This window comes from Schistocerca americana, chromosome 1 (assembly GCF_021461395.2).
Source record: "Schistocerca americana isolate TAMUIC-IGC-003095 chromosome 1, iqSchAmer2.1, whole genome shotgun sequence".
NCBI lineage: Eukaryota > Metazoa > Arthropoda > Insecta > Orthoptera > Acrididae > Schistocerca > Schistocerca americana.
Window position 1 is genome coordinate 345,681,170 of NC_060119.1, and position 17,113 is coordinate 345,698,282.

At 44.9% G+C, this 17,113-nt stretch overlaps 1 protein-coding gene across 7 annotated transcripts in view; it reads right to left on the reverse strand.

Annotated features, from left to right (window-relative positions):
• LOC124599187 (nicotinate phosphoribosyltransferase) overlaps window positions 1-17,113 on the reverse strand; it is a 125,112-nt gene that overhangs the window by 24,951 nt on the left and 83,048 nt on the right. For all 7 annotated transcript variants that reach the window (XM_047136059.1, XM_047136056.1, XM_047136055.1 and 4 more), the window contains exon 11: window positions 726-862. In XM_047136059.1, the coding sequence (XP_046992015.1) occupies window positions 726-862 (137 nt within the window). The remainder of the gene's footprint in view (window positions 1-725; window positions 863-17,113) is intronic.

The window sequence follows — 17,113 nt, forward strand, 5'->3', positions numbered from 1 at the left end:
AATGCCTCTGTCTTGAACGACTGCTTTCGTAATTTTTCCAAATGTGTAGGAATTTTATAAAATGTGTACATTAAACATTCCATACTATAAGTCTATGTTTTTAACTACTAAACTGAGATGAAGAATTGTTTATGTGCCTTTTGATAGCATAGTGAATCACTGAGTTGTCACCTTTACTCCTTAATTTAGGATCAAGACACTGAAACATTTCTCTTCGTGTTTACATACTATTCTTCTTTCCTAAATTTTTTTTAATGAAACCATCTCTAAAGGCTCAGGAAGAAGCATTAGTCTTTACAAGCTAATATGAATTAGCTGCAATGGGAACAGGGTAGAACAGCACAGAGACACAAAACACATTAAACTCCAAAGTTTATTTTTATAGATGAACCACATAAAGCATGAAATTACGGTTTAATCTTGCAAGTTATTTTTAGACAGTATTGTGCTCATGTCACACTTTTCGAAAACATATTTAGTGTCAAAAATTTTCAAAGCCGTATTTCCAAGAAAATGATACAGAAGTGTTCCACCGAAGTTCAGATTTTTCAAACATTCAGATATCTCTACTAATGGTAATTGCTGAAATCAATCAATCCCCTAGAAATTATAACTCCCTCTGTCATAGCCCCTTCTGTATCATTTTGTGGCTCTTCAGTTAAATTGGATGTCATCCTTCCATTGCCCTAGAAATCAGTTTTAACATGTGACATGTTCAAACAAACCTTAAGTAATGGCTCCACTCTTGTTGGAATGACATAAGCACGTTTTGATTCTTCAAATGGATGCCTGCACAGCACTTTGTGACCCACCTCCGGTGGTGGCTCTACAGATCTCTTAATTAGATCAATTAGCGCATGCCCTAAAAAATAGAATTTTATCAACATTTACAACGTTATCCACTATGAAAATGTTAACTATGAAAATGTTAACAAGAGATCTGAAAAATCCAAAAAATTACACTTAAGAGAGAGAGAGAGTGTGTGTGTGTGTGTGTGTGTGTGTGTGTGTGTGTGTGTGTGTGTGTGTGTGAGAGCGCGCGCGCGCAGAGCCAATGTTTTACTCATTATTGTTAAAAATATACTAGAGTTGGACAGGGTACAAAAGATCAGAGAAAGCATACAAGAGCTACACTTTCAGCCTTTTCCTATAGTGTGTATTACTTGATGGCACAGTCCATATCAATTCTGGCAGACTAGGAAAAAATCTTACCTTCATAGTCTCAGACCTTATTGAATTTAGCATATGTTAAAATGAAGGACTAAGTAAGGAACACATCTTTTTTTTCTCCAAAAAAATTTCTGCTCCGAGATACAGCCCTCCGAATATGACAGTGCGCATACCATTTTGAAGATGCGAATTTTGGAAAAAATGTTAAAATTCTGTATCTCTGGAATAGTTCTAGATATTTTGTTGGCTTTTCTTCATTTGAAAGATAATTGCTTTTTGATTACAAAGAAATCCTCCATTTGGACTTATCTGTCAAAGTTCTTTTACTATAACATTCTAAACTTTTTTATAATTTATGCAAACAATTTTTTCAAAAATGCCAGTCCAAAAAAGTTTGATTTTTTTCCCTGTTGATTAGTACTATATAGTTCTACATTCCCTGAAAAGAAGAGCTTCCACTTTTAGGTTGAACAGGTTTAATAAACAATAGAAATTTTTGCCATACATAAAATCTGTTTCATTATCACATAACAGGCTCATAAAAATAAAAACTAGCCTTATTTAACATAATTTTAGTTTTGAAAGATGAGTAAGAAACTCATTTTTCAAGCATTTTAAATGGTTCCAAAATGTATGTGAAAGGTCCAAAGACAAAGGTTTCATTTTATACAACTTCTGTGCACTTTGTTTTGTACTAAAATTAGCCAGTCAATTAACTAAAAATGTGTTCCACTGCTTCCTTTGATATAGAGAGATGCCTTCGTGTTGAACCAATAGGAATTGAAGCACTTGCAGTCTTCAAAACATTGTGAACAGAAAGTGAGCACTGATGGTGGTGTTGCTGTCCTCCAGCTGGAAATCTATATCCAGGAGCTGGTCCATGTGTTAGCATGTAAAGTTCACTGCAGTTTCATTTAACTCATAACTGGTGTCTGTAATCTCAGCAATCCACCAGTCACCCCCTTCTCAGTTGTGAACCTGAATATTATTCTGCTGTTTCTGAGGTGTTGGCCGAACAAATGAAATTTCTTCTCTCTTGCCCTTTAAAGTGCGTGCAATGTGAGTTCACCCATCACTTTGAGTGCAAAAATGTGTCTTCGGAATTCCTTCCACAGGAGTAGTTTGTTTGAACGATTCTTTTTTCTGCTCACGGAATCCTTCGATTTGCTCTTTGCACGAAAGAATGAGGGCTGTGGATGTGTAAGATTTCACAACTCTCGTAAAATCCTCAGCACGCTGCATCGCAGCTGTATTTGGTCCGGAAAGATTATGTTTTGTTGCATGGCACTTCAGCAGGCCTCCTACACCATCACAAGGCCCCTTTCCATGACCAGTGGCATTGAATACCTGGTCAGTTGGCACAAGCAACTTACTCAATTCAAACAGCTGGTAACAATTCTTAAAATGAGTAGGAGCACCATCAGAAATAATTATGTTCTCTGCCCGTTTGCAGTTTAAGAATTTTGTGCATTGCTAGCCAAGCATGTGCTGAGTCATGTCCTGTGTCATCACTTATAACTGCAACACTTGTGGCCTTGCTTTGAAAATATCTTACTCCTGTAAATACTGAAACCTGGTCGTTACTCCAATGATACCCCTGTACTTCTTGTGGGAGAATTACACACCAGTTCTCAGCAAAATCACAGTGAAGCACTAAACATAGTTCTCCAGTCTGTGCAGACCTCTTCACTTCTGCAATGTGTTGTTGCAATTCTTCAGATGCTGGTGTGTTACTGCTTTCACTGATGATTTACTAAGTTCATCAATGAAACTGTCAAACGCAACAGTTTTCTTAATTTATTTTTCTCCCATGTCACATATGTAATTTCTGCAGAGTTATCTACTACGTCTTCCAGGCCAAGTGTCTGTAAAGACAGTCCTCCCTTTCCAGGGCAGTCACCACATTCTTAAAATAAAAAAGTCCCTCGCTTTACGTCACAGACTACTAACAACTTCACATGCCCAACCAAGATGTCATATGTCATGTGCTCCAGTAAGGTCTTCAAAGTTTCACAGAAAGTTCAAAATTTGTGCAGTACACACATAAACAGACATCTCTAGGTGGCTATGGAGCTACCCACTTAGGTCGTAGCACATAAAATTTTGATCTTCCAATACCGTAAGTGAAGTTGTGTAGTTGCTCTTACAAATTCCAAAAGTTTCTTTAATACTGCGAGTCATGTACCTCTTCACTTTCACAACTTTTTGACCTTCAACTGTTACAGTTATAGTGTCTTTTTTTGTTGGCACTCTGGCAAGAACAGTCCCATTTATCTTTCAGATAAAATGACTGCACTATTTGAACTTGAGCTGCTTCAACAGGATGATCATAATAGGGATCTGGTCTTCCAAAGACTCCTTTTACAAACCTCACATTTCTTGATTTCCTACCATGTACTTTGATACTGATGGAACATGGTCCAAAATTGTTTTCTTTGAAAATGTCTCTGGAATAATAGTTAAAACTTGCACCTTTTCACAGCAGGACGCACAACAGCTGATATGATATTTGTGAAAAATTCCTGGCAAGAGGTGCAAGAGTGCTTTGGTTCATTTTCTTCTGAAGATGGAATTTCTACTTTGAAGAGTGTGGTCAGTTTTGCGGTAGGGTATTCATCCATAGCTTTAGTTATTTTCTCTGTGCTTTCTTGATGCATAGAGCTTATGACTTGACTTTACTGACCACAGTTTCTTAACAGGACTAATACCTACCTCTGTAGTTGACTGATTCAGGGTATTTAATTCTTTTCTATTGATGCAAAATCTGCATCATTTGCACCATGGCAGACTTCACCTTTTTCATATAACACCACTGTTATTCTGTCAAAACATTTAGAACACAAAAAGTCATCACTGGGAACAACTTCACTTTGTTTTTTAAACAGTGTCTTCAAATGAGAACACTTATTCCCAACCTGAACAAAGTCTGTTTTTTGTTTGTCTTATATATCACTCTTTTATGGATATGCAAACAGTCAGCACACTTCACTCGCCTGTGGCCCCAGTCAGAACACATTTTGCTGCAATTTAGTTTCTTACGATAAAATAACACATGTAAAGTTAAAAACTATTAGATGGTTTTTTTTTTATTAAACTGAAAGTCTTAACAGAACAACTGAACAAAAACATCTGTTTTACTCTTTGATGGTACAGCACTTAACACCCCTCCTCAATTTAATGATTTTACATTTAACGCTAACAAAAATTAAAATAAACCCAATAAGCACCTCAAAGCAATGAATCTAAGAGCTGGTAAGCCTTTGGTAAAAATATCTGCAATCTGGTCCTCCAAACGTACATGCTCGGCCGCGATGATCCTGCGGTGGTGGAGTTGACGCACAAAATTATATTTAACATTGACGTGTCTCAACCGTCGAAGTTCCAATGTTTTCAGTAAACGTATACAGGACTGATTATCCTCAAATATACGAATTGGTAGCTGGAGTGGAATTTGAATATCATCCAGCAAATATTTCACCCAGAGTAACTCAGCTGCAGCTGTTACCAGAGCTACATATTTTGCCTCTGTAGAAGACAAAGCAACACTAGTCTGTTTCTTTGTTGCCCAACAGACGGTGTTTCCAAAACATTTTAATAGATAACTAGAGGTAGATCTTGCCTCTTCTTTTCTATTCCATTTTGCATCAGCATAGGCCAGAAGAACTTCTTGATTCCCCTTTCGATAATGTAGTCTCATATCGATGGTTCCTTTGATATGTCTCAAAACTCTTTTTAAGCTTTTCCAGAGTTGTTCCGATGGATTATTTTGGTATCTGCTCAAGAAGTTGACCATAGCACACAAATCAGGTCTTGTTGCTGTCTGCGTACATCAAACATCCAATCAACTCTCTGCAAGGCTTATCGATGATTTTTCCTTCCGTGATTTCAAGTTTAACTTCTATAGGCATCTTGACCGGATTACAATCTTGCATGTTGAATCGTTGTAGCAAATTCTTCAAATACGATGTTTGGCTCAGATACATTTCTCCGTTGTTCATAGAACTCTCGATTCCCAAGTATGATTATGGTTCTCCTCGTTCCTTTATTTTGAACTTCTGCTTTAACTTAAAATTTCACTCTGTCCATTTCCTCTCTATTATTTCCTGCCATCAAAATGTCATCAGCATAGAGCACAAAATAAATAACAACTATCTTTAAAATCATACAGTAAAGACATTTATCTGCTTCTGACTGAGTGAATCGTATAGACATAAGAAAGGTGTGAATAGAGTGATTCCATGCTAGTGGTGCTTGCTTTACGCCATATAAAGATTTCTGTGATCTGCAAACCAAACCAATTGCGTCTTTCAATTCTTCTCGAATACCCACTCCTTCAGGAATAGTAATGTATATTTCCTCCTTGAGTAATCCAAGAAGAAAACTGGTGGCGACATCAAACTGTTCCAGAACCAGTCCTAGTTGGATTGCAATAACTAGCATTATTCTAACAGTTCAAGTCGAGCCACTGGTGCATATGTTTCATCGTAGTCAAATCCCCTTTTCTGTGAACATCCTTTTGCCACAATTCTAGCCTTGTGTCTTATGATATTTCCACCCTTGTCCTTTTTTAATTTGAACACCCACTTACTGCCAATAGTCTTCCTTCCAGGTGGTAATTTAACATAGATCCATGTCCTGTTTTCCTTTATAGAGTCAGTTTCATCCAGTACAGCTTTATACCAGTATTCCTTATCTTCACGATTTGCAATTTCCTTGTAACTTTTCAGCACATCATCCACAAATGAATAAGCATTGAGTGCAAGGACAGCGTAGTCTTTCAGATATTTAGGATGGTTCCTCTTCCTGGTAGAACATCGAACAGTTTTCTTTTCCGACAAATTTTCAGCTCCCTTTTTGTCACTGGTCAGTTCCGGTATGGGAATTCTTTCATGACCCCCATCACTTGACATAAACGTTTTCGGGGTATGGTACCGCGTCATAATGTATAAACCTACTGCTGGTGGAGAAAAAGCAACGTTTCGGCCATGGTTACAGCAGCCTTCTTTCTCGGTCACTTGGTTTGGCATCTTCTTCGACGTCTTCATTATCACCCTTCTTGAATGATTCCCTTACAGATTCTGGGATCCAGTCCTCAGCTGGTTTACTTTCAAACTCAAACCTTCCTTCGTAGAAAACAATGTTCCTTCCTATGACTATTTTTCCTTCCTCTGGACACCAAAGCCTGTAGCCATTAGGTCAGTAACCAGTAATATAGCATTTTAAGGATTTGCCTTCAAATTTACCTGTTCTCAATTCCTTTGGTAGCAGTAGATAAGCAATACATCCGAACACTCTCAGCATTCTCATTATACCACAAAGCTGCAGGTACCTTTCCTTCCAAAGCCTTGGTAGGACTTCTATTAAGCAGGTACACGGCAGTTGGTTGGTTGGTTTGGGGGATTAAAGGGACCAGACTGCCATGGTCATCGGTCCCTTTGTTCAAAGACAAAGAACACCCACAGAGAATAAAAACAAGGAACAGAAGAGATCACAGACGATACAGAACAAGAGATACTGAGACAAAGACAAGACAAAACAAACTAAAACCACACAGAGTGTGACGGTGGTTGGCCGACCATAGACATAAAAAAGGAAAGGCCAACCACTTAGAAACACATTTAAAAATCAGTGTAAAACCATAGGCCAAAGGCCAGAATCAACACAAAACAATAAAATAAAACAGAAACACTCAGAGTAAATGATAAAATCCCCCTGCCCGAATAAAACTTAAAACTAAGTCAGCCATAGTGGAGTCGTCTGTTAAAAGGGCAGGGAGCGTAGCAGGCAGCGCAAATGTCTGCCTGACCACAGCTAAAAGGGGGCAGGCCAGCAAAATGTGGGCCACTGTCAAAGCTGCCCCACAGCGACATAGAGGAGGGTCCTCCCGGCGCAGTAAATAACTGTGTGTCAGCCGGGAGTGGCCAATGCGGAGCCGGCAAAGAACTACTGAGTCCCTGCGAGTGGCACGCAGGGATGACCGCCACACAGCCGTCGTCTCCTTGACAGCACGGAGTTTATTGCGCATTTGCAGTTCGCGCCATTCATCGTCCCATAGCGCCAAGATTTTGCGGCGGAAGACTGCCCGCAAATCAGTCTCTGGGAGGCCAACGTCCAGAGATGGCTTACTGGTGGCCTCTTTCGCCAGGCGGTCAACATGTTCGTTACCCGGGATACCGACATGACCGGGGGTCCACACAAAGACCACAGAGCGGCCGCAACAGGCGAGAGTATGCAGAGACTCGTGGATAGCCATCACCAAACGAGAACGAGGGAAATACTGGTCGAGAGCTCGTAAACCGCTCAGGGAATCGCTACAGATAACGAAGGACTCACCTGAGCAGGAGCGGATATACTCTAGGGCACGAAAGATGGCGACCAGTTCAGCAGTGTAAACGCTGCAGCCATCCAGCAAGGAACGTTGTTCGGAAAGGTCCCCTAGAGTGAGCGCATATCCGACACGACCAGCAACCATCGAACCGTCAGTGTAAACAACACCAGAGCCCTGATACGTGGCCAGGATGGAATAAAAGCGGCGGCGGAAGGCCTCTGAAGGGACTGAGTCCTTAGGGCCCTGTGCCAAGTCGAGCCGAAGGCTAGGGCGACGAACACACCATGGGGGTGTATGCAAAGTAGCCCGGAAAGGAGGTGGAACAGTGAAACCCTGGAGCCCAGAGAGAAGCTCTTTGACGCGGACCGCTATTGTACAACCAGACCGGGGCCGACGTTCTGGCATACGGACGACCGACCGCGGGAACAGGAGGCGATAGTTTGGATGCCCGGGCGAGCTTAGAACATGGGCAGCATAAGCGGCCAGCAAACGTTGGCGTCGGAACCGCAGTGGAGGTACACCTGCCTCCACTAGTACGCTGTCCACAGGGCTGGTGCGGAAAGCACCAGTGGCAAGGCATATCCTGCTGTGGAGAATCGGGTCCAGCACCCGTAACGCAGATGGGGATGCTGAGCCATAAGCCAGGCTCCCATAATCCAGACGGGACTGGATTAACGCCTGGTAGAGCTGCAACAGTGTAGAGCGGTCGGCGCCCCAGCGGGTGTTGCTCAAGCATCTCAGAGCGTTTAGATGCCGCCAACACGTCTGTTTCAGCTGCCGGATATGAGGCAGCCAAGTCAACCAGGCATCGAAAACCACCCCCAAAAACCTGTGGGTCTCCACCACAGCAAGGAGTTCGTCGGCAAGATAAAGCCGCGGCTCAGGATGGACTGTTCGGCGCCGGCAGAAATGCATAACGCAGGTTTTGGCTGCCGAAAACTGAAACCCATGCGCTACAGCCCAAGACTGCGCCTTACGGATAGCGCCCTGTAGCTGACGTTCAACAGCTGCAATGCCAGTAGAGCTGTAATAAAGGCAGAAGTCGTCAGCATACAGGGAAGCGGAGACAGAATTTCCCACGGCCGCAGCAAGCCCGTTAATGGCTATTAAAAACAGACAGACACTTAAAACAGAGCCCTGTGGCACACCGTTCTCCTGGACGTGGGAGGAACTATACGAGGCCGCGACTTGCACGCGGAAGGTACGACACGACAGAAAATTGCGGATAAAAATCGGCAGAGGACCCCGAAGACCCCATCCATGAAGCGTAGAAAGAATGTGATGACGCCATGTCGTATCGTACGCCTTCCGCATGTCGAAAAAGACAGCGACCAGGTGCTGACGGCGGGCAAAAGCAGTACGGATGGCCGACTCCAGACTCACCAGATTGTCGGTGGCGGAGCGGCCTTTACGGAACCCACCCTGAGACGGAGCCAGAAGGCCCCGAGACTCCAGTACCCAATGCAAGCGCCGGCTCACCATCCGTTCAAGCAACTTACAAAGAACGTTGGTGAGGCTAATGGGACGGTAGCTGTCCACCTCCAGAGGGGTCTTCCCAGGTTTCAAAACGGGGATGACAATGCCTTTCCGCCATTGCGACGGAAACTCCCCCTCGACCCAAAGACGGTTGTAAAGATCGAGAAGGCGCCGCCGGCAGTCCACTGAAAGGTGTTTCAGCATCTGACAGTGGATGCCATCTGGCCCAGGAGCGGTATCAGGGCAAGCAGCTAGGGCACTGCGAAATTCCCACTCACTGAATGGAGCATTGTAAGATTCTGGGTGGTTGGTGTGAAACGAAAGGCTCCGACGTTCCAGCCGCTCTTTAATGGAGCGGAAGGCCTGGGGGTAATTCGCAGAAGTGGAACTCATAGCAAAATGCTCTGCTAAGCGATTTGCAATGACGTCGGAGTCGGTACAAACGGCTCCATTCAGTGAGAGCGCAGGGACGCTGGCAGGGGTCCGATAGCCGTAGACGCGTCGAATCTTGGCCCAGACCTGCGAGGGAGTGACATGGAGGCCAATGGTGGACACATACCGCTCCCAGCACTCCTTCTTGCCTTGGCGGATAAGGAGGCGGGCCCGCGCACGCAGCCGTTTGAAGGCGATAAGGTGGGCTAAGGAGGGATGTCGCTTGTGACGCTGGAGCGTCCACCGGCGATCTTTAATCGCTTCAGCGATCTCAGGCGACCACCAAGGCACAGCCTTCCGCCGAGCGGACCCAGAAGAACGGGGAATGGCAGATTCGGCGGCAGTAACGATGCCGGTGGTGACAGATTGAACCACCGCATCAATGTCATCAGTAGAGAGAGGCTCAAAAGCGGCAGTGGAGGAGAACAAATCCCAGTCAGCCTTATTCATAGCCCATCTGCTAGGGCGCCCAGAAGAGTGACGCTGTGGTAGTGACAAAAAGAGCGGAAAGTGGTCACTACCACACAGGTCGTCATGCACACTCCATTGGACAGACGGTAAGAGGCTAGGGCTACAGATGGAAAGGTCAATGGCGGAGTAGGTGCCATGCACCACACTGAAGTGTGTGAAGGCACCATCATTTAACAGCGAGAGATCGAGCTGCGACAACAAATGTTCAACGATGGCGCCTCGACCTGTGGCCACTGACCCACCCCACAGAGGGTTATGGGCGTTGAAGTCGCCCAATAGCAAGAAAGGCGGCGGCAATTGGGCGACCAGTGCAGCCAGGACATGCTGCGAGACATCACCATCCGGTGGAATGTAAAGACTGCAGACGGTAATAGCCTGTGGCGTCCATACGCGTACAGCGACAGCCTCTAAAGGCGTCTGGAGAGGGACAGACTCGCTGTGCAGAGTGTGAAGGACATATATGCAGACGCCACCAGACACCCTTTCATAAGCTGCTCGGTTCTTGTAATAACCCCGATAGCCACGGAGGGCGGGGGTTCGCATCGCTGGAAACCAAGTTTCCTGGAGAGCAATGCAGAAGAAAGGGCGAAGGCTGAGAAGTTGGCGGAGCTCAGCTAAATGGTGGAAAAAACCGCCGCAGTTCCACTGGAGGATGGTATTGTCCATGGCTGAGAAAGGCGTGAAAGGACTGGGAAGGCAATTTACGCCGCTTGTTCACTCACTGCCACCGATTCAGTACCCGTACGAGAGGCATCCATGGCGTCTGAGGGACCAGCGAGATCAAGGTCCTCAGCGGACGCTAGAATCTCGACTTCATCCTCAGACGCAGAGCACGAAAGGTGCGGTGGGGTTGGTGCCATCGCAAGTTCCTTGGCCTTAGAGGTCTTTCTCTTGGACTTCTCTCGCTGAACCTTGGGTTTCACCGGCTGGGAAGGCTTCACCGATTCAGTCTCCGGGACAGAGGAGGATCGTGAAGCCCTACGCCCGGCCGCTGGTGAGGACTTATGCCACTGGTGGCAGTCATCCTTCCCGCTGGTGGAACCCTGGGAAGGGAGGGTCCCAAGGGAACTCTTACGGGCGAGAGTAGCCGAAGAAGTTAGACGCTTCTCCGGCTGAGAAGCGGGGACGGACGTCCCCGACGGGTGGGAGGAGGTTGCTCCCGAGGTAGGTGGTGCAGGAGCAACCGGTTGGGTAGAGCCCCCCACGGGCAAGGGGGCAGGAGGAGTCTTACTGCTTATCGAGCTGGCTGGAAGTCTCGAAACTGATGGAGCTAGCACAGTTGTTGTAGCAGCTGCATAAGTAGATGTCATTCTCACAGGATGGAGTCTGTCATATTTCCATTTGGCCTCAGTATAGGTCAGCCGGTCCAGGGTCTTATATTCCATGATTTTGCGCTCTTTCTGAAAGACTTTGCAGTCAGGCGAGCAAGGTGAATGGTGCTCCCCGCAGTTGACGCAGATGGGAGGCGGGGCACATGGACTATCGGGATGAGATGGGCGTCCGCAATCGCGACATGTGAGGCTGGAAGTGCAGCGGGAAGACATATGGCCGAACTTCCAGCACTTGAAGCACCGCATCGGGGGAGGGATATAGGGCTTGACGTCACATCGGTAGACCATCACCTTGACCTTTTCCGGTAACGTATCACCCTCGAAGGCCAAGATGAAGGCACCGGTAGCAACCTGATTGTCCCTCGGACCCCGATGAACGCGCCGGACGAAATGAACACCTCTACGTTCTAAGTTGGCGCGCAGCTCGTCATCAGACTGCAAAAGGAGATCCCTATGGAAAATAACACCCTGGACCATATTTAAACTCTTATGTGGTGTAATAGAAACGTTAACATCCCCCAACTTGTCACAAGCAAGTAACCTGCGGGACTGGGCGGAGGATGCCGTTTGTATCAGTACTGACCCAGAGCGCAGTTTAGACAAGCCCTCCACCTCCCCAAACTTGTCCTCTAAATGCTCGACGAAGAACTGAGGCTTTGTGGAGAGAAAAGACTCCCCATCAGCTCTCGTGCAAACTAAGAATCGGGGCGAATAACTGTTACCTCCATCCTGAGACTTACGCTCTTCCCACGGCGTGGCCAGGGAGGAGAACGTTTTCGGATCGTACTTCTGAGCATTAAATTGAGCCCGAGAACGCTTAGAGACTGCTGGCGGCTGGCCGCCAGCAAGAGATGATGTACCACGCTTCATTGCGGGTCATCCGCCCTGATGCCACGTACTCCGACCAAGGGCCCTCCCCACGGGTGCCACCCAGCCACAGCAAAGGCCACCTGGCAGGATGGCCATTGCCGGGAGTCCTGATGCCCCAGGGAGATGGGCATCTACTCCTTGGCATACGTGGGGAGTGAACGGCACAGGCATCAGTAGAGCGATCCCTGTGTTGTCAGGGGGCTACAACCAAGAGGGTACATGGCGACCCCACCACAACGGACTGGCTACCGTGCTGGATCTTAGGTGCAAAAATGGCCAAGGTCGTCGTCACAGTTAAAAGAAACACTGCAGAGTGCAGCGTGGTAATCGCCCAAGAGATCGAAAACGAGCGGGACACCATTGCAACGACGAGAAAGACGGCTATAGGTCTAATTGCACGAAGGATACAGTGCACCATGTAAGGTGCCCTTCCCCAATTGGCTCGCTCTTCGGAATAATTTAGATAGATGGAGGTCAAACCCGAGAGGGGACCATCACATAAGGCCGAAACGTTTGAGACTCCTTTTAGTCGCCTCTTACGACAGGCAGGAATACCACGGGCCTATTCTTACCCCCGAACACGGCAGTACGAACAGCTTCTGACCAGAACATTTTATCTAATTTACACTGAAGCACCATACAATGAGCTTTCTCAATAATAGTTCTGTTCATTAGCTCTGAAACACAATTTTGCTGATGAGTATATCTGACTGTAAACTCAAACTGTATTCCTTGCCCTTCAAAAAACAGTTTCAATTCATTTGACATGTATTCACGACCACTATCACAGTGCAGTCTACTAATCTTCAAGTTGAAATAAGCTGTAGCCATGGTATGAAACATCTTCAGATAACGAGTTACCTCTAACTTTGATTCCAGTGCATAGGCCACTGTGAAATGCGTAAAGTCATCGACGAACATGAGCACATACTTCTTTCTGTCGAATGATTCCGGTGCAATTGGCCCACACAGATCACTGTGGGTCAACTGAAAAGGTTTCGTGGTACATTTCCTATTGTGATTGTATGGCAGCTGTGACTTTTTCCTTCAACCCAATTTGAACATTGTTCCGTGGAGATTGTTGAAGTGTCCAGTTCCATATCATCAACTAGTGACTGGAGGCGTTTAATGTTACCATAACTCAAATGGCCTAATCTGCTATGCCACAGTTTCGCATTAGTTGCAGTTGAAGCAGCTGACACAGGTTTTCGTTGCAAAAGATTTACAACATATAACTGAGATTCATTCCTATTTGCAATGGCAACAGTTACTTTTATTTTTTAAATTAAACCTTGAGCCTTTTCAAATGTGATACTAAAACCATTCATTTCCAATTTTCTAACTGACAGCAAATTATAATTAACATCAGGCACAGATAAAACATCTTTAATCGTTAGCTGAATTTCCTTTCCTTTTACCACACTAGTGACTTTAATTTCTCCTTTTACTTTAGGCTCAAGAAAAATGCCTGACTTAGCTACTCTGACTTTAATTGGCTCTTCCAGTTCCCTTAAATTAGTGAGAGGTATCTTACTGTTTATCAGATGTTCCGTTGCTCCAGAGTCCAAGAACAATTTTATGTTGTTTGTTGACTGATCTTCATTTGATGCTGCAAAATAAAACCCATCTTCTTCTTTGCTGTTAGTTACGACCACAGAGTTAATGATTCCTGAGTTCTTGTTTGGTACCTTTACTCTAACAATTAGCCGTTTTGTGACCAGCTTCCCGCAACAGTCACAAGTAAAGTTCAAAGAAGTTCCTTGTTGACATTTTGTTTTACTGGTGTCTGAAAAACCCTTTTTTTGATACCGTTAAGTCTGAAAATCTGTAGGAGACAGTGTTACAGTGTTCACCATTTCTGTTTTTCCTGACAACTCCCTTCCGCTTTGATTCTTCATCCAGTAGCCTATTTTTCATGAAGCTCAGCGTCAAGTCTTTCACTGAGAGGGCTTCAAGTGCAGTGACCATTATGTTGTATTCTGTAGGCATCGTTATAAGCAAATGGCACACTATGTCCGTTTCTTCAACAGTAGCTCCAGTCGAACGTAAATCACAAATCAGTTTATCAAACTTCAGAAAGTGGTTAAATAGCAAATCATTTGTTGTGTTAAATTTCATAGTTAACAATTGTTTTTTCAACAGATGTTGACCAGCAATTCCTTTTCTCTCTAGCGTATTGCACAGAGAGGTCCATGAATCAAAAGAAGTTACATTATCTTTCGTGTATTCTACATCTACATCTACATTTATACTCCGCAAGCCACCCAACGGTGGGTGGCAGAGGGCACTTTACGTGCCACTGTCATTACCTCCCTTTTCTGTTCCAGTCACATATGGTTCGCGGGAGGAACGACTGTCTGAAAGCCTCCGTGCATGCTCGAATCTCTCTAATTTTACATTCGTGATCTCCTCGGGAGGTATAAGTAGGGGGAAGCAATATATTCGATACCTCATCCAGAAATGCACCCTCTCTAAACCTGGCGAGCAAGCTAGACCGCGATGCAGAGTGCCTCTCTTGCAGAGTCTGCCTCTTGAGTTTGCTAAACATCTCCGTAACGCTATCACGCTTACCAAATAACCCTGTGACGAAACGCGCCGCTCTTCTTTGGATCTTCTCTATCTCCTCCATCAACTCGATCTGGTACAGATCCCACACTCATGAGCAATACTCAAGTATAGGTTGAATGAGTGTTTTGTAAGCCACCTCCTTTGTTGATGGACTACATTTTCTAAGGACTCTTCCAATGAATCTCAACCTGGTACCCACCTTACCAACAATTAATTTTATATGATCATTCCACTTCAAATCGTTCCGCACGCATACTCCCACATATTTTACAGAAGTAACTGCTACCAGTGTTTGTTCCGCTATCATATAATCATACAATAAAGGATCCTTCTTTCTATGTATTCGCAATACATTACATTTGTCTATGTTAAGGATCAGTTGCCACTCCTTGCACCAAGTGCCTATCCACTGCAGATCTTCCTGCATTTCGCTACAATTTTCTAATGCTGCAACTTCTCTGTATACTACAGCATCATCCGCGAAAAGCCGCATGGAACTTCCGACACTGTCTACTAGGTCATTTATATATATTGTGAAAAGCAATGGTCCCATAACACTCCCCTGTGGCACGCCAGAGGTTACTTTAACGTCTGTTGGTTGGTTGGTTTGGGGAAGGAGACCAGACAGCGTGGTCATCGGTCTCATCGGATTAGGGAAGGATGGGGAAGGAAGTCGGCCGTGCCCTTTCAGAGGAACCATCCCGGCATTTGCCTGGAGTGATTTAGGGAAATCACGGAAAACTTAAATCAGGATGGCCGGATGCGGGATTGAACCGTCGTCCTTCCGAATGCGAGTCCAGTGTCTAACCACTGCGCCACCTCGCTCGGTTTAACGTCTGTAGACGTCTCTCTATTGATAACAACATGCTGTGTTCTGTTTGCTAAAAACTCTTCAATCCAGCCACACAGCTGGTCTGATATTACGTAGGCTCTTACTTTGTTTATCAGGCGACAGTGCGGAACTCTATCGAACGCCTTCCGGAAGTCAAGGAAAATAGCATCTACCTGGGAGCCTGTATCTAATATTTTCTGGGTCTCATGAACAAATAAAGCGAGTTGGGTCTCACATGATCGCTGTTTCCGGAATCCATTTTGATTCCTAGAGAGTAGATTCTGGGTTTCCAAAAACGACATGATACGCAAGCAAAAAACATGTTCTAAAATTCTACAACAGATCGACGTCCGAGATATAGGTCTATAGTTTAGCGCATCTGCTCGACGACCCTTCTTGAAAACTGGGACTACCTGTGCTCTTTTCCAATCATTTGGAACCTTCCGTTCCTCTAGAGACTTGCGGTACACGGCTGTTAGAAGGGGGGCAAGTTCTTTCGCGTACTCTGTGTAGAATCGAATTGGTATCCCGTCAGGTCCAGTGGACTTTCCTCTGCTGAGTGGTTCCAATTGCTTTTCTATTCCTTGGACACTTATTTCGATGTCAGCCATTTTTCGTTTGTGCGAGGATTTAGAGAAGGAACTGCAGTGCGGTCTTCCTCTGTGAAACAGCTTTGGAAAAAGGTGTTTAGTATTTCAGCTTTACGCGTGTCATCCTCTGTTTCAATGCCATCATCATCCCGGGGTGTCTGGATATGCTGTTTCGAGCCACTTACTGATTTAACGTAAGACCAGAACTTCCTAGGATTTTCTGTCAAGTCGGTACATAGAATTTTACTTTAGAATTCACTGAATGCTTCACGCATAGCCCTTCTTACACTAACTTTGAAATAGTTTAGCTTCTGTTTGTCTGAGAGGTTTTGGCTGCATTTACACTTTGAGTGAAGCTCTCTTTGCTTTCGCAGTAGTTTCCTAACTTTGTTGTTGAACCACGGTGGGTTTTTCCCGTCCCTCACAGTTTTACTCGGCACGTACCTGTCTAAAATGCATTTTACGATTGCCTTGAACTTTTTCCATAAACACTCATCATTGTCAGTGTCAGAACAGAAATTTTCATTTTGATCTGTTACGTAGTCTGAAATCTGCCTTCTATTACTCTTGCTAAACAGATAAACCGTCCTCCCTTTTTTATATTCCTATTTACTTCCATATTCAGGGATGCCGCAACGGCCTTATGATCACTGATTCCCTGTTCTGCGCTTACAGAATCGAAAAGTTCGGGTCTGTTTGTTATCAGTAGGTCCAAGATGTTATCTCCATGAGTCGGTTCCCTGTTTAATTGCTCGAGGTAATTTTCGGATAGTGCACTCAATGTAATGTCACTCGATGCTCTGTCCCTACCACCCGTCCTAAACATCTGAGTGTCCCAGTCTATATCTGGTAAATTAAAATCTCCACCTAAGACTATAACATGCTGAGAAAATTTATGTGAAATGTATTCCAAATTTTGTCTCAGTTGTTCTGCCACTAATGCTGCTGAGTCGGGAGGCCGGTAAAAGGAGCCAACTATTAACTTAGCTCGGTTGTTGAGTGTAACCTCCACCCATAATAATTCACAGGAACTATCCACTTCTAC